This window comes from Topomyia yanbarensis, chromosome 2, assembly GCF_030247195.1.
Source record: "Topomyia yanbarensis strain Yona2022 chromosome 2, ASM3024719v1, whole genome shotgun sequence".
Lineage (NCBI taxonomy): Eukaryota > Metazoa > Arthropoda > Insecta > Diptera > Culicidae > Topomyia > Topomyia yanbarensis.
The window spans coordinates 407,307,431-407,331,734 of NC_080671.1; the positions used below are offsets into that span (position 1 = coordinate 407,307,431).

The following is a 24,304-nucleotide window of genomic DNA, read 5'->3' on the forward strand; positions in this document are numbered from 1 at the left end:
TTGTAGCTTTCCCAGTTTTTTGTTATGATCGATTTATTTCGTAGTGGTGGAAAATATCAAGTTGTAGTCAGTAGTACTTAGAATTGACTCGGTTTTATGCAAACGTGAAGCGGAATTCTCACATGATGTATGTGGGTCATATGTACGTCGATTTTATTTATTTATTTTATGTTCATTTCTGTATTGCATTTTTTTTTCTTTTTCGATGACACGTTTGTACGATAACCTCTGTCTGTTGCTGTTAAGACGATGGTTGAGGCTAACATGTACAAAGAAAAGCAACGTTCACTAATATCTTGAAGAATCACCGCCGTGAGATTACAATACAGAACAACTCCATAAGATGCCGAGGTGAAGGAGTAGGAAGAAAAAGCAATACTTACGCTAAACGAGATAAGTAACTTATTTAGTTATATTAAGGTACGTATTGTATATTTTATTGTGCAATCCCATCTTCTCTATTGATCTATTTAAATTTGAGACATGGAGTGACTAGTCAATGTAAAGTAATTTTAGTGTTACGTAATTTATCAATGGCCCTCTGAAATAGGGATGTTTTCGGATTTATAAAAGACTAGCTAAAGCCCATCGCGCGTTGCTGCGACTTTCAACGAAATAGGAGGAAAACACAATTTGTTCCAAAGCGCCATCTGGCGGGCAGATAATCTCCAACTAATAGCACACAAACACGCCCCATACCAAATACCTACTATGCATAAATTTTGACGGCAATCGGTTAAGCCGTTTGGGAGTCCATAAATCATATACATACAAACATTGACTTTTATATATATAGATTTGTCCCTTTAGCGGGTATAATCTCTAAGAAATGGATGTTTCAAGGCCGCCCAATGCAAGTCCTTCATTGGAGTTTCGTAAAAACATCGCAACAGATCGTTCAATACGCGTATTATTGGAGCTGTGCTGGACGATTCTGAAACAATTTTTGGACTGCTCAGTGGGTGGGCTCTTGATCGCAACGTCATCTCTGCGCTCAATAACAACAACCCGTAAATAGTAGATGCTCTATAATTTTTATTGATTAGTTGAGTTTAGTTCAACTTGAGATCGAAATATCCACTTTCATTAGAATCGATTGAGACGTATACAGAACAGCAGTAAACATAATTCACAATATTATTTGGCTTAATTATCGGGAACTTACCAGAAAATGCATATGGCCGTCACTGTTCTCCGCATGGCAATTCAATCATCGCCAATTTCTACTATTTCAATAACGTCATTCTTACCAATGTTAGCAGCTTGATTCTGAGTATTTCTGAATTTCCGATAGATGTCGAAAAGGACTCGTTCGGCTCTACTGGAAAACGTCGGAGCAGTTGAAGTGTAGTTTTTGCTACACTTCTCAGTCAATTCTTTGCCTAACATGTTTTGAAAATTGCCATATTTTAATCTAATTGTGCTTTCTGCTATGAAATTTTCTTCAATTGTTGGGGGTTTTATCGGTTGTGGTTGAGAATCAATGCCTGTTACGGTTTGAGTAGTGTCAACTTTTTGCTGAACATCGATGTCAATTTTTTCAGGAATAATACCGTCATCATCATCATCATCGTCATCTTCGTCCTCACTGACATCTTTAAGAAATTCTTCAATCTCTAAATCATCGTCCTCGAAGTCTTCCGAAAAGATGGGACGAATCTGTTGCGCAACCGAGTTGTCCGTCTGAAATCGCCACGGAAACAATGCGCTATCCTGGAAGTCTTTGGTAATACTGAGCCGGTTAATGAACTTCTGGTTCACGGATTGCATTATTCTGGCACATTCTTCGATGGGCAGACATTGACCGTGCATTTGACACCATCGTTGTACCTCGTCGGTCCATCCCGTAGCTAAATCGCGAAACAGGCTGACGGTTGGTTTCATTACCTGACAGGTTAGGCCAAGAATCACTATGTCCAGATTTTTACAGGCCGTCGTCAACTCCAAGGTCAGATCGATTTGCGATTCGTCAATGTATACGATTACTGGTTTTGGGATGTTGTTTTGCTCGATGAACTTGCGAAGAACCTAGATTGAAAATTTGATTCGTCTGATAATAGGTATGAAGCTGGTTTATAGGACACTACCTACCCTTTTAAAGTAAGCGATGAGTATTTTTGGTGTAACAGTTCCGTGCTGTTGAGGAACAATAGCACAATTTTTCGGGGCAGATTTTATAATTTTCTCCGGTATTTCTCCCTTGAAAGGATACACTATTAACGGTTGTAAAACATTTCCGGAAGCCGTTATCGTGTATAGCATGTTAGTCTCAGTGAGGGAAGTTTTTATATTTTCTGAAACGTCCATCCGTTCCTGGAATTTGAACTCATCGCACAAGAATATTCGATTAGGATCGATGAGTATATCGTTATGGTTGCCCTCAGTCAGATAGCGATCGACATGCGAGAACCAATCCGGTACAACACCGATAACTTTTCGATCCTTTACCCTATCCGTAGAAACCCAACGCTTCAGAAATTTCTCATAATATACAGTGTCCACAAAGGGATGCAAGCGGGTTTCACTGCTCTGTCGAATGAGTTGTTCAGCAGCAGCTTCGACGTTGCGCTTTTTTATCGAAAATCCTCGCTGACAGCAGTCGGTCATCCACTGTAGTAGAAAATCTTCCTCTTCCGGGCGCATTGGACATATTTTTCTTGTTCCTGTGGAGTTCTTCAGATAGCAAGCGAGAGTGGTGCGGGGTATGTTGAAAGCTTTCGCCGCTTGCCGTATCGAAAACTCTTCCCGAACCACCATTGAGATTGCATTGTTGATGTCCTGGTTGGTGTATCCGTAATATTTCTTCGGTCGTCTGGGTTTCGGTGCTGTTGAAACAAAAATGTAAAACTATGTATCGGGCAGTATCTTTTGTTGTTTGGTCTTACTCTTTCCACTCATAGCGAGAAGTTGTGCAGTCTGAGGAAGAGTATTTTAGAACATTTTCCTGCAAGTAAAACAGCTGGTTGAACAACACTGCACGTTAACCACAGTTATGAGCTGCTGAGTATGTTTTCAAAGTGCATTTATAATACTAGTTTTCAATATTTTTTACACCGACTGCTTTTAAAGAGTTATCCATTCAATGGAAAAGTAAATATTCAGTGTAGATGTTTGAGTGTATAGCATATCGTGAATTGGGAGTACGTCGTTTGGCATAATGTTCATTTGGCATAACAGCAAGTGACACATTCTAACGGATGGCATGATGTTCATTTGGCATAATGGTCATTTGACACAATAATACAGTCGTGATTCGCTGGTTGGACATTTTTTAACTGGACCGCTTTTTAGTTGGACCTCCGCTAGTTGGACCATTGTCCAACTAAAAAGCATCTAAACGCCAAAATCTCATGTCAAATTTACTTTGACAATCAATCTGACACTATTCTGAGATGTGAACAGAAGCATTTACACTGCCAACATCTCCTTTGGAGAGTTTTTGACATTTGTCAGTCGGTCCAACTAGCGAATCAAATTCGTTAGTTGGACAAGGCTGTGGCCCAACCAGCGAATCACGACTGTAAATACGTGTGTATATTATTCGGCACACAATTGGATTTAGTAAGGAGCGTTTTATTTTATAAAGGAGTTTCAAAGTAGAACTGGAATTGAAACATTCACATCCCTTGCAGATCGTTTTGTTTTATAATTTCGAACAGTTTTGTTTTAAAATGTAAAACGTTCTTTTATTTTTTTTATATTTATTTATTTCGTCAATCGATGTAGACTACAAAATAAGGGTAAGTAAGTAAGAGTAAGGGGATGGGCGCGTTGTGTCAGGTTGGTCGAGGCACAATTCGATTGTGAGTCAGTGAATGCATGACGCACAAAAGAGCCTGAGCCGATCGCAATTACTGTCAGGGATCAATCGAAGACTTAGAAATGGAAACATGTACGTCATTAAAATCGGTTTAGTTTTCATAGTTATAATTCGCCAACCGCTTCGGGTCACTAAACTATAATATAATTAAACGAAGTGTATGTATCACAAAATATGACTAACCATGTTCCTGTTTCATGTTTGTTGAACTATTCTGAGTGGCCAACATAAATTCATTGAGATTGATTGATTGAGATAAATTCAATTCATAACACTCACCTTTTTCCTTTCTGTATCGTTTTAGTTATTTTTTTTCTTGTTTGAAGAAGCGGACAAGATTTACTAAGGCTTAATGATGTGCAAAAACTCATGCATAGGATTATCAATAGTGAACAAAAAGATAATAGCACTCAGTATGTCGCTGATCCAGAATCTACAACCATATGCACACATAATACTGGCACCTCAAGCAACATTCGATTCTTCGATTCCACAATGCTGAGAATTAAGCTTTCAAAATAACTAATATTTACTTATGCAAATCCCCAAAGGGAAAATTTTTTGGACGATGCCAAATTTTTTTTTGTGCATAAGGGCACATACCTTACATAAAGTACGGTTTTTTGTTTTAGTGTTTCGGATTCTCCTCGTCAGTAACTAGCACCAACTGGGTGTCTAGTTAGACGATGTATCTAAGCTAGTACCCAAATTAGCACTAGTTAGACACTAAAATCCAAAAAGTCACACGTCTTGTGTGAACACTAAACAACTGGCTTATACCGAGTGATGTCTCGATAGTAAGCACAGAAGTTCTGTTTGCCGACGAAGAATATGAACCGAAACTGTCTTGTGGTTTGAAGACCCAAACGCCTGAAATTATGCAAATCCCCAAAGGGAAAATTTTGGACGATGCCAAATTTTTTTTGTGCATAAGGGCACATACCTTACATAAAGTACGGTTTTTTGTTTTAGTGTTTCGGATTCTCCTCGTCAGTAACTAGCACCAACTGGGTGTCTAGTTAGACGATGTATCTAAGCTAGTACCCAAATTAGCACTAGTGCTAGTACCCAAATTAGCATTAGCATTAGGATTTTAGTGTCTAACTAGGGCTAATTTGGGTACTAGCTTAGATACATCGTCTAACTAGACACCCAGTTGGTGCTAGTTACTGACGAGGAGAATCCGAAACACTAAAACAAAAAACCGTACTTTAATATTTACTGCTTGTTAATGTCGCACAATTCAACGCACCCACCGGAAGGCTAAGTAAGAAAGATCTGCTGATCTCTTTTATCCTGGGAGATTCGGAAACAATGAATGAAACTAAGAAATACATACATATATGCACACATGAATATAAGCAAAAACAAAGGAAAAGAAATATACAAGTGCACTAACGCCGGAGACTCCTGAACGCACTGAAACAAACAAAAAAGGGTAAAGTACAAAGGATAAGAAAAAAAATTACCCATGAAATCGAAGGGAAAGTACCAACTGACCCATGACAGGCAGAGAACGCCGACATAATCGGGGATTAAGGTAATATCAAATGTGCTAATCCACTCGTACCTTACAGAGAAGGAAGGTGAAATCTAAAATAGCATCCATGCTCTCAAATGAACAAGGAATGATGATGAAAAATAGGCGGTAAATATTAGCGTAAAGGTAAATTATGGAAACGAAAAGAAAGCAACAACCAATGATAATAATAATAATTATACTAAATGACATTCTTTATATTGAAAAAGGTGTTTAAATGGCACCCATGCGCTAGTTTTTCCTAGTTTAAAATTTGGGTTGAGGGGGGCACGCCTTTTTGGCTTAGGGCAGAAATGCCGATATACCGGATCTGCACCAAAAATGTACTATATAAGGAAACTATATTATAGAACTGTCAAAATTATAAATCTAGAACTGAAACAATCCTGAACATGCCCCAATAAGTATAGGGTTCTATCTAAGACAAGATATAACAATAGGAGGGGTCGTTTTTGTTCCAATTTTGCGTCAGAATGTTCCAGCTCCTGATTGGTTAATTCTGACTTTCTCACCGTACGCCATGTTACTGCAGGGATAGCGATTAGATTGATTAAATTGAACAGAAATTAAGCGGCAAAATAGAACAAGTATCTACCACTAATTTGTCGTATACGATTAGCTTTAACAAAAATAAGACCGCAACCAACGACACGACATGAAACTTAATGCAATCTTCCGATGAAAAAATGATCGAGTAAATTACCACCAGTTACTAGTACATTGAGCCACCCCTCGGTGCAACTGAAAAGAAATGTTTTCCAGCAACGCTTCTTTGTTTATTTGATTTTCGGTTGCTGTCATATAGCAATCATGTTATGTTTACAACATAAACTTTTGCTACCGAGTATGATAAGGGATTGGCTTATGAAGCAAACGGTAAGTTCTAAATATTAGTTATGTTATATTTCTTGTGTAATTTTGGAGAATTTTCTGGTTCACTTCAATGTTGCTGATTTGGATAAACGCGACAACTATTACTTTGCTAAACTAGTCCCGGAAGCTTGTGATGATACCAAATCACTGCGGACGAAGATCGGCTGTAGAAACAAAGATAATCAAATAATTTCAACTGGGAGGTCGTTAAAAGGCTTCACAACTCCTGTATATCTCCAGTTCCTCGATACTCCTCGGAAGCTTTCACTCTACTCAAAAGAAACCGGAATGCCCTGCATGATATGGAAACTTAAATGTTAAAAATTCTCTTGTCGCTAAGCTCAGACGGAGAGGAAATCATGAATGATATAATAAGAAATGAACAACACCTAGCCCAGACTGAGGAGGAGACAAATATAGAGGAGACCGATCAACAGGAACTATCACCTCTAAAACAGCTGGCACCAAAGATACTGAAGAGAAAAAAATCTTTAACAACCAAATAAGGATAGCACGCCTTAAGTTCTATATGCACATCTTAGGAGGAGGAAAGAAAATTATACTGAGAACAGCGCTCAAATACAGAATCGATGAACCAAAGAAATTAGGAAGACCTACTTTCAACTGGCGTACAATGATCAGACAAGTTATTGAAAGAAGCGGCATTAATGCAGATCAGTGGAAAAATTGGGCGCTTGACAAGAAAAAGTTGAAAAGAGAAGTGAAGAATTTGATAAATACCATGGTGGAATGGGATTATGAAGTGTGCAGTGCTTCGGAAGAGGACAGTGAACTGGATATGCTACCATTGGAGCTTGAAGGAATTGATGAGGAAAACCAGGGGTACATTGGTTTCGAAAAATTGTAACCATCAAGCATTGTTGCGGGAGTGGAGCTGGACGATCAAAAAACGGTAACATAACTACATTTAAAAAATCTAATATAACTTCTAGTGGTAAAATTACTATTTTTGAATTTAACGCTCATTATATCAATGTATAAACAATCTTTTCTTCTCATCTAATGTGGGTGGGTTATTTACGCTCTGAACAGGAATGCACAAACAAACAAGTGGTAGGTAAACCTCAAAATGTCAACATACATTTCTAGGTAAGAAAAATGGTATTATAAAGCTATTATTACCCTAGATAGATAAGGAAAAATTTACATCTAATACTGATAATGTATTGACTTATGGCCGAATATACTAGATGACTTGACGTTACGCTCAACTAATCTTTCATATCCTTTCCCGTCAATCACCCCTTCTTCTCCTATGAAGTGCATGTCGTCCGCATGGACCAGCTCAGTTATTACCCAAACTATCCACCTGACTACAGACCTAGGGGCAGATCACTTGTGATACATTTTTAAAAATCAGCGAAATTCAATGCATTTCTTTCCATCAAAATAGAAATTCATTTTGCATTGCGTGCAATGTATATTCGCACTGATGCAAGCTAGATGGGCGCGTAACTTAACGCATGGCTGAAAAGTCGCAATGTGGATTTGAGAAAAGATTCGCAATAAAACTAGCAATCATTTGGCTGCAATTTTTGACACTTCGCTAGTCTGTGTATAAAGTGTCAGTACACCTGACCGTCCCAGGACTCATTTAACTATAAAGTACGATTCACACTATACAGGCTTCCGTCACCGGTACTGAACGTCAAGATTAGTTACATGCAGATAAATGGAAGCATTCACACACAACATCAACGGCACGGAACATTTTGACGTACGGCACGTGTGAAAGGGGAACAAGAGAAAAGTATTAAATTATCCTGACTGAACGGTGACGTTGACGGAAGCTGATGTATCGTCTGAACCGTCCTTAACTGTTCCACTTGGTTTCGAAGAAAAAATTGCCCACGCAAGAAAACTGGCGATCCACTCATTTGTCCGGTTTACTCAAACCTAGGGGTTGATTCCTTATTTCAAACATGAGCAGTTCTTTGAATCTGCATGCCAAATAAGTTCACAAGCGAACTGTTATTCTGCTCGTTTGTCCGGTTTACTTACAGATAAGGATTGATTCATCTTACAAACATGAGAATGTCTTCGAGTCTATATATCACTTAGCCCTTGGCTTTGTCGCATAACCGAGACCATGAATCCGAGGCGGCGCAAATCCGCTGAGGATCCGCCGGGTGAGGTGGCCGCCGACCCGCCGTCGGAGGCGGAGGCCACTCCCAAGCAAACCTGTGATCCACTCGTTTGCCCAGATTACTCAAGCATAGAGGCTATGAATTAGTTTAAGTCGGACGGAGCGGAGTGATGTCGAACTGTACCAAACTTAAAGCGATGTGGTGTAGCAATAATAGGCGTCAACGTCAAATATAACAGAATTTGATGTATTGTGCCTTGCAGGATAATCGCTCGATATGCGATTATATGAAAGCTCAATTGAGATAGGCGCGTGACAGCCGCCTATATAAATTTATAGGCAGCTTTTTCCTTGAAGTTTTCGAAAAGCACATAATATGTTTCAAATTATGCCAAGCAACCATTATGCCAAACGATGCGCGCCCTCGTGAATTGACAGTAGCTGATGTGTCATATCACGAAAACCTGACCGACCGATTAATCAAACGCCCCCGCATTGAGTTTCTTTTTTACTAATACTATTTTCTCTTATTTTCGAAGTTTCCTAGACTTTCTATAACCAAGTGAACTGCAAATGACCTTTATGGTTAAAGCTACAAATAAACAACCGAAGTAAATGTTACGTACCATCCTAAAACTCGCGTACCAGCGACAGAAATCTCTGGCCCGATGTTACGTTCGGCGAGCCCGGAACCCCGGTGTGGAGCGCCGGATGGCACTGCTGAACAGCGACCATCTACAGACCAGCGTTGACGAGCTGGAGCAAATGGATGAAGCAGATTTCAGCCAAGTTCACAAATCGCACAAACGGTACGAGCAGGAAACGCAGCAGTACCGGGAGCGACTTCAGTCGTGGATCGTGGGTAATAAATACTTCAAGACGAAGCAGCTTAATTTTTTGACCTGGTCGGAAAAGGAACAGATCCGCTATCTGCATAATTTCGATCCGGAAGAGTGGACTGTCGACAAGCTGGTTGAGAGTTTTCCCGCGGATCGATATACGATTGTGAAAATCATCAAAGCTAAATGGATTCCACGAGATGAAAATAGAATTCAGCGGCATGATGAAACTGTTCGGGAGAATTGGGAGATGTTAAAATCTGGTAGAATCAAGAACATTGACGATGGGTTCGCGGCTCACCTGAACAAATTTGTGCATCGTAATTTTCAAGAAGTACAGAAACCTAAAATTGAATCGAAACGTTTGTACGATATTCAGCCGCTTCCAACGGGTGGAGAATTCTCACAAATAATAACCAGTTGTAAAAAGTATTCCAACACAAGTGAACGAACGGAATTAAAGGAAATCGGTGGGATCGAGCAGGTATCTGAACCTGCCCCTAGTATATCTAGTAAAGCACCTCACCAGGACATGTTTTTAATGGGAGAAGTGTCTGATCGACGTCCAAGGACACTAAGTCAGATGAAGAAAGAATTTGGCCAACCCGACGTAACCAGTGAAATTGAAGATCCGATTGCATCCAGTGAAATTACAGAGGAGAACAATAACATTTGGAATGTGAAAAAGTACGAATCGGAACTGACTTCATACGATGCCAGTGCTTCGAACAATGATAAACCAGACATACGCGAATTCATAAAAATCCCGAAAAAGTTGTATAAGCAAGGGGCAACGTATCAGCTGGATGATTGCTTCTACGATGACGACGGTGAGTTCCTATATAGAGTGCCTGGAATGACTGGAAAAGTAAACCGTTAGCCTATACAGGAGAAGCGGTAGCCGTGGGTTTTTGTGATTCTATTGCTTAGGATAATTAATACAACAGTTAAAGCATTTAATCAAACGGTAAGCTTATGACTAGAAAGAACGACCTTTAGTAGTTCCTTACTCAACATCGTAGTACTAAATATCTTAAAAACTAATTCAAATATCTGACCACACATCAACATCCCACAATACTGTCGATTATATCACATCCGGACTGAACGGAATCCGAGGCGAGTACAATTTTCCCACCGGTTAAGCTCTCCACCAGGCGGCAGGCTGCAATTTCGGCATATGTGATACCACCGATCATAAAGACAAAAATCGGCTTTCCCTTCAGCGGCAGTAACTGATTCACCTCCCCTTTTGCACTAGTAATCGACAGTTCACGGATTGTCTTGGGTCCAAAATTTCTGCCGGATAATTTCATTCGTTCGAGATGCCCGAACCGGTTGTTAAGATCGTCGAAACCTGACGCAGTCAGTATCATTTGGCAAAGCTGGGCGACCAGTGGAATGTAGTTCCCATTGAATACGTAACTAGGGCACTGTTTGCTGCTACCACCTGCACTGATTGGATTCGTTTGACTGCCGGGAGAAACCGCCAATTCAGAGGTTTGATTTGAATCACTTGGCAGCAACTTCAACTTGTTGGCTTCGATCTGAAATGGTGATTTAAGGATCGGGATCGATATTTGCGACAATTTTTTCGTCTTGGTCAAGTTTGTCGTGTCTGGAAAGAGTCTTGCTTGGTACAGGCTATTAAAGACCGTCAAAAGTTGATAACCAAATGCATTCAGATAAGCAGTCATCAGTTTTGTCATATCCTCGCTGGTTAAACCAATCGTGACGTGATACAAGCAGATCAGTCGTAGGGTGTTGTACTTGTGAGCGTCCGCTGCCAGTTGTTCATCGATGTACGATAAGATTTGTTTCCGATTGGTATTTGTTAGAATGCTCTCTTCGATGAGTTGTAGCTTTTCGAAGTTCCCTCCAATTTCTTCCACTATTGTCTCGCAGAGAAGCAAATGTTTGAAGAGTTCTTTTTTCTGAGCTGCCACTTTTGGGAGTTTATTGGTAACATAATCTTTCATCTCCGATAACTTCATATCTCTCGAGTACATTTTGCCCTCTAACCCGAGTGTTTTAGCTTGCGCGCTCAAAAGACCAATAACTTCAGAAAAATGTCGATATCGATTTTCCTGATAGATAAAATCTTGTGATCCGTTCATTCTTAGATGAGTTATTTCCTGTTTCTGCTTTTTATCATGCTCATTTTGTAAAATTGTTAATTTTTCATTTTTAATCTTATTGCCAGTCGAATCGATGGTTAGTGAACCCGAATTGAATTTGTGTATTTCTAACAGTAAACCGGAATAAACCACCGGTGTCAACAAACAGGACGGATAATCTCTGTCTCTATCAACGATCAGCATTGCACTGAAATCGGGAGCTTGTTTTTCCTCTTCATTAACGGTCGTTCTACCAGCTTCGATCCTCTGCATCATTTGAATAACTTTTTCAGAGTTGCTACCCAAACTGAACACCAGATTGGGTCTACCCATCACCATATTAAAAATCCTTAAACTTTGTGCAACGGATCCGAGCGTAGAGCAATCCTGTCGTACGAAAACATCGGCGAAAACGTTCGGCAACTCCAAGCTCAGCAGTCCCTGATCGAGCGCTATGAAATCCCACTGGAAGCTGTACAAATCAACCGATCCATAGAGACCTTCTTCTTCGAGGAGTTGCTCGAAGCTAGCCAGTACCAGCGGGAAAACGACGACGTGGTACTGTTTACTGCCCTTGTCCGCTTCGGCCACCATCAAGCTGGTTGACATCTGGCTCTGGTAACTGCTGATCTGATCGAGAACACTTTTGAACGTTATCAGATTGCAGGCGATGAAGTAGACGAACTGTTTCCGTTTCGGTTGGGCATTTTTTGGGTCAAATTTAAAGATTTTGTCGATTCCTTTATTTCTAAAAACGATGTATATGAGGAAATATGATTTAACAAAAATTAAGCAACTATTATACTTGAGCCAGGATGCACCAACGATGTGCTCCAGTGGTTTGATTAATGCCGGTTCGATGACCAAATCCTTGTCCAGTGGTATCGAGCAGAGAATGTGCTGCAACTTTTCCTGGGCTATTTGTCGAAAGCCAAGTAGTTTCTTATCCAGTACAGAATCCATAGGTGGCAAAGGAGGAATTTCTAGATCACTATCAATCTTTTAATGGCAAAACTTATGCTTTGTAAAGCTGGCGGCATAAAATACTTATAGTAAAAGCTAAATAAACAAACAGTAGATATGGAACACTAGATCGAGCAGTGACAGGGAGAATTTAATTGTCATTTGACCCATTTGACAAACCAATGCGTCCTTTACAAATCAATACTATTGTCAGTACATGAGAGTACGAAGGTGTTGATTGGATTGGATAAATTTAATTCAAGCATGATTTTCGAAAACAGCGTATGTCAGCAGATAAAAAGGCGACTTCATTTTTGAAAATTTGATTTAATTGCTATTTAAAAATTGCTGATTTTCATATTCATTTTCCGGCTAAAATGCTCAGTGATATTATAAATTATAAATAAAAATACAAATTACGACGTTCTTTGAACCACAGATGCAGTTACGTGATTTCAGTTTCGTTAGGGTCGGATCTCCATTACAATTTCGATATTTTAGTTTTGTCGATTTCGGTATATGATCGGATGATTTAGATATCCCTGCCCTCTGGCTCACTGAAGGGATTGAGCGCGTTGCGCCAGATTGGTTGAGGCACATTTCGGTTGTAAGCCAGCGAATGCTGCTTGCACAAAGGTGCTTGAGCAGTAGATACAGAACACTAGATTAGGATTGTCGCTGGTGTTCCCATTGTTTTCGCTTCGAAGCATGTTTGTTTTGTTTTCGGTACATGTCTGTCAAAATATCGCACGTCTCTCTGGTAAAAGTCTTTGGTACACGCAGAAAAAATTGGCTTGTTTGTAACAACAAACTGTTTAGTTGAGGTTCAAATTTGTAAAATGCAGTTTGTATATTTTTCATTTCCGTCTCTTTTATACTGCTGTGATGTTTATGCATTCAAGACCGAAAATGTTCAATGCATAACATTTACAGCAGAAAAACGAGAGGCAGACAGAAAAATGATTTAAAATTTGCTATGAATCAAATTTCTAAGTGGCATACTATTGTAAAGTTGATGTAAGGCGAATAAATTTCTATAGATGTACAATACCACAAATAGTCGCTTAGTTCCAAGTTTCTACTCTTTCTCGCATAGTTCAAATATAGTTTTCTGGCGAAATACTATACAAATAAAAATAAAAACGTATAAATCTACGGTGGGATTTTGACGAACAATATTGGAAATAGATATAGTGTTTTTATTATACTGACCATGTTAACCATAGGTTACTATATAATGCAACAATAACACATATTGTGAAACCTTGAATGATCAATTTAGTAGAAGCGTGCAGAAACTACTTTATCGACGCTGTCAAAATGGTACCCGCATAGTTAAAAACCATTTGTGGCATAGTCCGAACAATAAACCTATGCTATGGGGTATTGTAACCATTAGAGTTGATACTTTTGTATTAATCCTACAATTTGAACTTTGATTTTATTCCCTCGGCATGATACTGTACCTTGATGTGGTCCGGGGACTTTTCCACCAAAGCAGTATTACAGTGATTATCTCACAGAAACTTGGGATACGATTAATTTCTTTTTAGTTAAGCTACATTGTGATCAATTTCAGTACTTAACTTGGCAACCTTTATTATTCACTGCCATGGTCAAATAATATACAATGTGGGTTTAGGGCCCAATTCTCTCTGCAGGCACCCTTCTTTTGTTGCTATATTTGCAATTAGATCCATGCTAACACTCACTAACACAAATTGCTTATTCTCTCATATACACTAACAATCTCTCATTCCAAACGTACAAACGTGGCCTACGCGATAACACAAACCTACCTGGTCACAAATACGAACGCCCGCGATATCGCCAATATTCAAACACCACGATTAATTGGGTGAACGTTGGAACCTAAGAACCTAAGCTCGCGCAATCATGAATCGGTCACGTCCGGAAGTCTCCGCCCTTGATCCTAGCAGCCCAAATTCATGCCTTTAGTTGGACCAATAGAAATAAAAACTAGACAAGACGTCCACGCGCAATCATTGAAGAATACGCGAACATGCGAATGGCCACACGCTTATAAAAATAATGTGTCCACGCGAAGTTACATACTTACTAGCACACGCGACAAAAACGTCCACATACAACCGCTCGAGTCCTTCGCGATCATTCACGCACGACCACACCCACGATCTCATAGAAAGTATAACACCCCGGTGACTAAGTGAATGGTTTAGCACTTATAAATTAACAATCCCGGTCTCGAGAGTGAACCTCCAAATGCCCGTGTTCGCGCGATCATGAATCGGTTTCGTCCGGAATCCCCTATTCTCGGCCCTAGTAGCATAAGTCCAATGCCTTCAGGTGGACCAATCAAAAATATAATGGTCATATCCACTAAACTACATAAAAATCGAATGTATACACACAAAGTCACATACACGCGACAAACATCCCGGTGATAATATGAACGTCTCAGCACTTGTAATCACTCAAACGCAGTCTCAAGCGAGAACCTACAGTCCCCCGCGCTCGCGCATTCATGAATCGTTCACGTCCGGAAGTCTCTATCCTCGATTCCAGAAGTCTAGGTCCACGCCTTAATTGAATCAATTAACTCTACAGCTCCAGTAGGACAGCTCTCGAAAAAAAATCGGAATATTATTAATACTCTATAACAATACTAACTCTTCTCTTTATTTTATTTTTATTTATTTTCGGTCTCATGCGTTATATTCTTGTGATGACCTTTTCGAGCTCATACATCCAAGAAGAGCAACATTGCTGCCAACAATGATTCTTCTCTGCCATCAGACGCCGCCAGGTTTTAGAACAATGGAGATGTATTCTCATACTCGATGGAATCAGATAAGTAGGAACGATCAACAAACTGCAAGTAGTATATAACACATTTCTTATTTTAACGTATAAATTATTATTCGCATTAAAATATTATTTACAGGCTCCACACATATCTCAACTTACACAAATACACAAATGCTTGACAGGTGACTAGGCAAAGTGCATTCACTCGTAGGATCTATCATTTCGATGATCGCCTCGAGTCTACGAAACCAGTGCACAAGTAAGCTGACATAAGCTAGTCTCATTTGGTGAATGCATGTAACCTGGAAACCACAGACACGACAGGACGAGACGGACAGACTGGACTCGACGAGGCCTAATTCAGAGTTTTCGGACATTCTGCAATGCACGGTTAGTGACCTAAAAAAAGAAACATTCGGCATGTTATTTTTCCTTTTATTACTATATCTTAAGTTAGGTTCATACTCATACTCACTAACACAATCAATAGCATATTCTCCCATATACACTCATATCCAAAGCGCACAAACGCCCCTAACTTTCGCGATAACACAAACCTGGCCAAAAACGCGAATTTACATTACAATTTCAATCATCCACACACACCTACGCTCGCAATTTCGCCAACATTTAAACACCCCCTTACTTAAGTGAACTTTTCAGCACCTATAACTTTACAACCGCGGTCTCAAGCATTAACCCACCACTCGCGCGATCAAAGACCTGCTACGTTCGGAATTCTCTACTCTCGACTCATGCCTTCAGTTGGACCAATCAAGAATGATGCAATGAATAGTGCATATTCACCAAACAACACGTTCTTCTACCATACACTAAAAATTAATTATCATATTCACGGTCCGCGCGCGATCGTTCAAGAATACACGTGAATATGCGAATGGCCACACGAATCTAAAATCGAATCTATACACGCAAAGTTAGAGACACGCTAGCATTCAAATGCTCGAGCCTTTAGCGATCACACTATTACACAATTAGTAAGCGCCCACGCTAACCCAGACAGATATGCACTCCTGGACTCGAACGCTAAAAACCACACCTTCCACGCATACACCACCCAGGACTGAACATTAGATTCATACATACAAAGCAACAAGTAATAATTACAGGTATTCGTCTGGCAACCGGGGGAAGTACATCTCAAACGCAGAACTTATCATTTCAATGATGGCCTTGGATCTGCGTTGCCTGTGTTCAAGGCACCATAGCTTTGTCCGTCAGGTCAAGGATGTATGAAACCCGTTAGCCACCACCCTCGGCCCTAGCTGCCCATAAAGGGATAAAAAAAATTGAACTTTGATTTTATTCAATGAATATAACAATAGTTCTACAATATCCCCTATAATAACGACGAATCGAATTGTTAAATTACAGAAGAACAATATCCAGTACTGTAACCATATGTGATATTGTACATGTCGAATGTTAAACAAACTATCTGAAATGGTTTCGCTTATTACCAAAACAGTAAATAGACCTTATGTGAAATTATTGCAATATATTGTAATGTGTTAGGAACCCATCTCTTGTAAATATTTAGAAAATAAATTTATTATTTCTATTGTAACCTTTTGGATCAGTACTCTATATATTTACAATATCACATAATGGCTCAATCCCAGGTAATACGCAGTTCTCTCAATTTGCGAAAATATTTTGGCCAACCTTATGTAAATGATAGCAATAGAAATAATAAGCTTTATGTTCTAAATATTTACACGAGAGGATGTCCTAGTAGCGGTTCTGGACCTTTTTCGTACCACGGACCCCTTAGAGAACCATAAAATTTTTTTTGCTGATTTTTGTATGGAAAAAGTAAAAAAAACATGATAAAGTAAGCTTACCCTATTCATAGTGTTCTAGAGTGCCACGCACCAAAACTTTTTAGCTTTATTGTGCATAGCATAGACAGTACAAAAAGTGCCTTTTCGTGCATTTTGGTTTGCACCTTTCTTATATTAGTTTAAATCAAGCTCTTCATTTTCGTTTCCAACATCGCTTACTTTCCGAAGCTGTCCGGCTCACCCCTGGTGAGACTTTGGCCTGGAGATTTTTACTGATTTCGGTCTACCTATACCCAAAAGAACGTGAGAAACATGAGTGCTTTGAAGCCAGATGGAACTTGGAATCAAAATGACTTTTGATAACATTTTGGAATACTTCCTGTTGGTGAATGGAGAACAGTGAGCCTAGTTATGTAAGGTATGCAAACTAGGTTCGATGGAACTATCCAAGTCAATCTTGGATACCACATACATTTGGAGTAGCATCTGATCTGATCTTCAAGTTCTCAACCTCTATTCGGCTGTTTTCACGCCGCCCCCCGCGTTACGGCTTGGTAAGGCCAAACTGGTGTCAAGGGGGTCAATTAAGGTTGTCTGAAGTATTCTTGATGGTCACATCATTAGCGTTTCTGCATTAGAATCGAAAGGCAGCCTTAGTTGATTATAGGATTAGGGAATATTTGAATAATTATATAAATAACGTCTTTTTCGCTTCAGATAGTTGATATTCGAGCTTGTAGAACTCCTTGAGCGTCTCATACACGAGTTCCAACGGAAATTGAAGATTCGATGAAAGAGATCGCTTCTATGAGATGGTCGACCGACGGCGTCGAAATGCTGGAAGAGATGAGCAGCGGTAATCGAATTTTATTAGAGGGGATGAGACACATACTACCATTCAAATGAAATTTGTAAGTAGCACTAAAACATCTAATTTCAGGATCTGTACGTGATGACTCTGGGCCTGTGGCCTTCGACTGACATGATCCATTCGCATTGGTTCGGAAGTATTCTTGGCTAGTTGGTAGATATGTGCTCCTACTTGCAAGTTGATCAATTCGCTTGGGTGGGGAACATGTGGATCCTACTAGATTTTTTTGACCGTGGATATAAGGCTAGTTCAGCAAAGGAATGTAGGCCTGGCACCTAAGGCATAGTTAATTATTCAGGACTTGTTCTTATGATCATTTAACTCGACCAAGGCCACCGGCTCTCAGAAATGATAAGCAGCCCTTTCGGGTCGGTGTGGTCTGTTCGAGTCGAACCAGGGGACAATAGGTTTGAGTAAACTTTATGGGGAATAGTGTATAAATATTTCTTATGTCCTTTATGGGCAAATTCTTTTTGTGAAACCCTAAAATATCTAATAGCATAACAGAAAAAAATTGAGGATTTGCCTGGTCCATAATGTAATGAATACGTATATTGACTAGAACAGGGATTCTGTTATAAGATAGATGAAACATCACAGTTGTAGGAAAAAGTATTCGCAAGGAAGAACTAATACTGCTAGTATGTTTACCGTGTCAATTAAAAGTCGATTGATCCGCTTCGGACCTAGGAAACAAAAAGGAGATTAGGAAGAGGCAGAAGCGACTTCAATGCGAAATTTGCCAATATGGCGTTGAACCCAAGGCGCTGGTAGGATGATTTTCTATAGGATAACACAGACTAAATGATGCGACGTTACAAGCTCTAACCCTTTGCCAAATAATAGATATGTATGTATGTATGTATGAATGTAAATCCTTATGTATGCCTGTATGCATGGATGTGCATAGCAATAATGAGCAATATGGAAGGACAGCTTCTGAGCTGCCAAAACGCTCATGGGAAGCGCGGTCATAGGTGTGCCCATAAAGCACTGCACACGCTGTCTGCAACGCACAGTGGTCGGAAACGCCAAAAACGTGAACTTAATTCACTAGAGGCCAAACCATGGAATATATTATTCACAGGATGTCTTTGGATGAAAATTTCCCTCTAGTCACTAGGAGACTTAACTAAGATAAGGGCTCCAGATCAACATAAATTCAAATAGTTTGCTAGCAAAGAGCAGATGACATCAGTATTCTTAGATATTTGGGATGCTTATGACTATAAACATTTTTTTAAAAAATAGCTGAACCAGCACTGTCTTTTATTGATTTAAAATAACTTTTTGCTACATTTGTTACCGGAGAGCGCATGCATTTTCGCACGGTGATTCAAAAACAACAAGATTTAGCTAAATGGGCCCATGGCTTAGCCTCCCACTCGATCTAATTAAAAGCGTAGTTTGCGATGTCTTGGAGGTCTGGAAGGCTAGCGCGAACGACTATAAACCGAATGAAGAGGAGACGACTTTTAAACATACATTGGTAAATAAGGAAAGGTTAGTTATACGAGGGCAAAGACAAACACTATAATTTGATCGAGATTGGTGATAATGAAAATGGATAATCGGATATGTGCGCACAACAACTTGCATAGTAGCTACTGTTTATATACAGCAATATATTAGAATAGTATGTGTGTGTGGTTACAAGTATACGCCTTACATCTTTTCATATAGCATTTATTTTATAAACATCATATGGAGACCAAGTTTAGGTAAGTTGCTGTTGCAACCATTAGTTATTTTCAATTAGGTTCTATTGTTTTTTTTACACAATGGACGATGGTGCCAGAAATTGATCGTTTTTATACGTAGACAAAACCGTATGTATTCATAATAAGAGATGCTGTTGGGTCTCAACTCTGTGGCTAAATTCTTAAGAATTATCCTAATTAAAGATATATCCCGTGCGTTTAACGTTCCATAAAGTTGCTACTAGACTAAGTGTAGTGTGTGGTGGTAGAATAACGTTGAGAAACAGAAATTTTCCTGACGAGCTAAACATTTTTAAAGATCTAATTTACGGCACTACCTGTATTAGGGGAAACGAAATTGCACAAGTGGTTCATATAACTAAAATAGGTATAAACAGCACTAAAAATTTATAACAGAGTGTGAATTTTCTACGACCTAAGTGGAAACAAATCAAATAGATACCAGTACGTCTCAATACTAAAAGTGTAATATTTTCTTGAAGGTTAATAATCATTATTGTGCTCTTTTGTTCCTTTCGAAAAAAAGAATAGAACAAAAGAGCACAACACCGAAGTAGAGTTGAATTGTTTAAATTAATTCGCATGTAAACCATATGGAGCGATTTAAAAGAGCAAAATGCAATCAATTTTCAATTGATTGCATCGCTTTAAAATCTAGAGAAACTTAATGATCTCTTTTTCTTGTAATGCTTATGGTTAGATGTAATCCTTAATTAATTTTATATTTACACATGCAATAACAGCCCAACGAAAGTCTCTAGATGAATGCAAATAGTTCGATTTTTTCTTAAAGAAGGAGCTTTCTTTTGTTATTTTGTTGTTGAATCTGTTGCGAAGCATTCAATTTCCTACCTACCTCTTCGACACTGTTAGCTGCCGCCGATGAAAGCGAACCGGTACCTGCAGCCAGCAACTCAATGCTCTGTCCATCTTTAGTAGCCAAACCAGGGGAACGTGCAAATGTGTCCAGATTAAAGTTACCATACAAATCTTCTTTGCCTTTATTGGACATGGATTCTAGCAATTCACGATCAATGATTACCTCACTATGTTCCGTTTTTATGTTATATCCTGTGTTTAAATGGTTCATTTTCTGTTCAAACGTGTCCTGAGTTTTTTGTGTCTTCTGATTAAACTCTTCGGTTTCCTGTTTGATGCGAATTTTGCTGCTTCCATTCCAAACATCGTCGTCCACGTCGTATTCCACCAGCGAGTGGGTCTTTGCCCGCTTTGCCTTTGGTTCCCCCTCGGAGGAATAGTCATGCTCGCTGGCAATCAACGAATTCACGTTGAACGCCATGATTTCATCGAAGCTCATTTCTTCATCAACCAGTGCATCACCCAGCTGTTCCTTGGTGTCGAACAGAAGCGAGCGCCGATTTTGGGCTGCCGTTTGAACCTGCGTCTTGTCGATAGCGGTATCCTGCAGCAGCTCGGCCATCTCGATCGAATCCTGGATGTTCTGCTGCTGGTGGGAACCACCGAGATTCAGATTCGGCACCGCCACCAGGGCCATGCTGAGCAGCAACACCATCAGACAGGTGGCCGGCTGTGTGGTCTTGCCGGTGCCTTTGGTTAGCAGCGACTGGATCTTCTTCATCTGGCTCATGAGATCGTGATTCTGGCTCTGGAGGATCTTGATGCGCTTCAGCAGCGTCTGGTTCTCCTCGGTGCACTGTTTGACCCTGTGGGTGGGATACGGTTTGTTTAGAATAGTAAATTTTTTAAAATAAGAGATCGTAGATTTATAATGTGAATTGGATTGAGGAAAGTTTAAGATTGTTTCTAAGTAATATACATCATAATGTAGTAATTTATTCAGTTTCGAACATCAATATTTCCCTCCCGTAAATATCCCCTCCCCTTTCGATATTTGCGTTCATTTCAGGGTGGCAGTACTGAACCTTTCCCGTATTAAGTTACTTGTCTGCTCTCACTTGTATTTCATATAGAAAGCCACCCCGCTTGTGATTGAAAGAATCCAAACAATTGGGTCCAGCGTTGCCCAAAACCCTATAAAAGCGGTCAAGGTAATGATGCGTGTGTAATTAGGGAATATGGTATAATCAAGCAGTAGTAAGTAGCAGTGTCTGCTATCTCTATTCAAAGCATGTAGCAGTTAAATTATTTGATTAGATGTTAACTCAAATTGAACATCTACAACACACATATTATGCAAAGTAAAGTTAAGCCTGTATCGATCTCCACAAGGGCCACGTGCCAGCTTGAAAGTGGAACATCGTCAAACTTTCTGCGATAACTATATCCATACTTCCTTCCAAGAGAAGTGAGTAAATCACAGCGATTATAGATTTTATGATGACACGTGAAATATTGCAGGGCTCCTTTTCCGAAAAGTGTCCTACTCCAAGCATCGGGACTCAGCTACCGGCTCAGCAGAAGTTCCAGTTGGCGGAAGCAATCTGGTTACCGCAGCCGCGCACCTGGACGTAGGTAAGCAGCCAGAGTAGGGGAATTATGGTTAAAACCGACACCTTAAGCTTAACAATTTTTCTAAGTTGCCACAAAACCAAAAAAATTATAGTTTTTATGCAGAATTCTTCTTCAGAAAATTCTCAACAAGACTTAATTTTTTCAGCGCTTCAAAAAATTAATTTCATTAAAAAATATCGGTTGTAAAACTTGGAAAACAAAGTGTGGGCACTGCGGGTAAAACCGACACCCTATAGGGGTAAGATCGACACCCCCTTTAATTTATTTTCTCTCCATTTTATTAAAATCTTTATCTTTATTAAAAATGAGATATATGCGTGAATAATAAAGTGTGAGTATGTATGATGCAAATATGTGCTTTTTATTGCTTCATCATGTAGTGAGGGGAAGAAAGTTCGAAAGCGTAGTACTATAAATAAGAGTATTTTATGCTATAGGGTTATTTATTGATGAGTATTTCCAAATAATCCTTGCGCACATCGTTGCAACCTCCAGTGTCATACTATTTCGTAAGAGAAGATTTGCAAGCGTTCTACGTTCTGCTAATTGGATTCATTCACTTATAAGTGACACACACACTTCTTAGTAAAACTATCTTTTTTAGATTTGATTTTTCGGACTCTGTTCATCAATGATCTATTGGGGTATACATAAGATCATTGTCTCATTGTGATAAAGTTCGTCTATGACAAACCAAGAGAACACTAGAAATTCGGTTTGATGAGCTTTTTGCAGAAATGGCAACAGCTTCGATAGAATCAGATAAGCAAAAATTCCAATTTCATAATTCCAACACATAATTCCCTGTGAGAAGTCAGGTAATTTGGCATAATTTTGAGCGGTGCTACTGCTGAAGGTCTTTCCTTACAAATATTTTTATGTTAAGGAAAACAGTAATTTAGCATACCGGTCGTTTGGCATAGGTATATGCAGTGATAAAGTTATTGATTACCAGAATGTTTTTTGAGTATATCCTTTCTTGTATGTATTATGTATTATATATTTTGATAGTATGTTAGCATTAACGTTCATCGTTCGAGGAAAAGTTAGTTATGCAGATGTAAGCAGCTGGTATGTAGCTCAAATGTTTGAGCACAGTGACAACAACCTAAATATTTAAATGACTTTAAATGAGTTTGTTTACCAATAGTACTTCTTTACCAATTAATAAAAACGGTTTACGGCTAATGTGGCTGCGCCACATCGCTTCAAGTCGTGTGCTGTCCGACATCGCTGTCGGTCCGTCGGACTTAAACTAATTTATAGCCCTTATGTTTGAGTAATCCGGGCAAACAAGTGGATCACAGGTTTGCTTGCGAGGGGCCGCCGCTTCCGACGGCGGGTCGGCGACCACCTCGCCCAGCGGATCCTCAGCGGCTTTGCTCTGCTTCGGATCCTTGGTCTCGGTTATGCGGCAAGGCTGCATTACACTGGCTTCGACCCAAGTGCTAGAGCAGTGTAACAACAGACGGTTGAATATTTGTAAGTTCATTCAATAAACGATCGTTTGAAAACATGACGAAATCCACAAATGATAAAGTATATAATTCGAAAGAACAGCTCATGACATAAGGATAATTTTAATTATTGAAGCATTAGAGGGAAAACCAAAACTCACTGGCGATCATAATAATAATAGCCAAAACAAAACATACGTCGGGTGGAGCGCAGTTCTACTCTATACTATACTAAAACGTATGTCATACCAAAGAATCCATAATTGCAAGTATGAACAAGCACAAAAATTTTAAAAATGAAACTCAAAAGAACTGCTCATATTTAAAAGAAGGCAAAATCAGTTATAAAATGTTAAAAATTCACTCGAAATATAATCAATATTAGGTAATGGATAACAACACATTACTATTGTTTAGTGTAGCTTTAACCTTATGGGTCATTTTCCTGATAAACTACATATTCGTATGTTATGCCAAATGACTTTCAGTGAGATCACTTAGCAAATTTATCCGTTATGCCAAATGTCCGTTACGGCAAATGTCCGTTATGCCAAGTGACTGTTATGCCAAATATCTGTTATGCCAAATGACCTTCATTGTGATTAATTCTCAAAATTATGCCAAGTGACAATTATGCCAAATGGCCGTTATGCTAAATGACCTTCATAGTAATCAATTTTCAAAATTATGCCATGTGACCATTATGCCAAATGACCGTTCTGCCAAATGACCTTCAGTGTGATCAATTTTCTCAAAATTATGCCAAATGTCCATTATGCCAAATGACCCTCAGTGTGACCAATTCTCCAAATTATGCCAAATAACTATTATGCTAAATGGCCGTTATGCTAAATGACCTTCATTGTAATCAATTTTTTAAAATTATGCCATGTGACCATTATGCCAAATGACCTTCAGTGTGATCAATTCTCAAAATTATGCCAAAT

General features: G+C 39.2%; 4 protein-coding genes across 7 annotated transcripts in view; 1 reads left to right on the forward strand and 3 right to left on the reverse strand.

The window, feature by feature from the left end:
• Window positions 1-1,015: 1,015 nt before the first annotated feature.
• On the reverse strand, window positions 1,016-3,102 carry LOC131685032 (uncharacterized). Its single transcript, XM_058968385.1, has 3 exons — window positions 2,886-3,102; window positions 2,092-2,825; window positions 1,016-2,028 (listed from the first exon to the last, which is right to left on the reverse strand). The coding sequence occupies exons 1-3, from the start codon at window positions 2,896-2,898 to the stop codon at window positions 1,207-1,209; spliced, it is 1,569 nt and encodes a 522-aa protein (XP_058824368.1). The 5' UTR covers window positions 2,899-3,102; the 3' UTR covers window positions 1,016-1,206.
• Window positions 3,103-6,189: 3,087 nt separating this feature from the next.
• On the forward strand, window positions 6,190-10,059 carry LOC131685034 (uncharacterized). 2 transcript variants are annotated; one of them, XM_058968390.1, is made up of 3 exons: window positions 6,190-6,236; window positions 6,352-7,146; window positions 7,287-10,059. In XM_058968390.1, exon 3 carries the CDS (start codon window positions 8,956-8,958, stop codon window positions 10,057-10,059), a length of 1,104 nt encoding a protein of 367 aa, XP_058824373.1. In that variant the 5' UTR covers window positions 6,190-6,236; window positions 6,352-7,146; window positions 7,287-8,955. The 2 variants fall into 2 exon arrangements, with proteins under 2 accessions (XP_058824373.1, XP_058824372.1); XM_058968389.1 differs by having other exon boundaries at window positions 6,352-10,059.
• A 183-nt stretch (window positions 10,060-10,242) lies between these two features.
• Window positions 10,243-12,389, reverse strand: LOC131685033 (vacuolar protein sorting-associated protein 33B). Of its 2 annotated transcripts, none has more exons than XM_058968386.1 (2): window positions 12,102-12,389; window positions 10,243-12,044 (listed from the first exon to the last, which is right to left on the reverse strand). In XM_058968386.1, exons 1-2 carry the CDS (start codon window positions 12,257-12,259, stop codon window positions 10,244-10,246), a joined length of 1,959 nt encoding a protein of 652 aa, XP_058824369.1. In that variant the 5' UTR covers window positions 12,260-12,389; the 3' UTR covers window position 10,243. The 2 variants fall into 2 exon arrangements, with proteins under 2 accessions (XP_058824369.1, XP_058824370.1); XM_058968387.1 differs by having other exon boundaries at window positions 10,243-12,036; window positions 12,102-12,211.
• Window positions 12,390-19,330: 6,941 nt separating this feature from the next.
• Window positions 19,331-24,304, reverse strand: part of LOC131685035 (uncharacterized) — a 93,166-nt gene continuing 88,192 nt past the window's right edge. For both annotated transcript variants that reach the window (XM_058968392.1, XM_058968391.1), the window contains exon 4: window positions 19,331-21,131. In XM_058968392.1, the coding sequence (XP_058824375.1) occupies window positions 20,234-21,131 (898 nt within the window). In that variant the 3' untranslated portion in view covers window positions 19,331-20,233. The remainder of the gene's footprint in view (window positions 21,132-24,304) is intronic.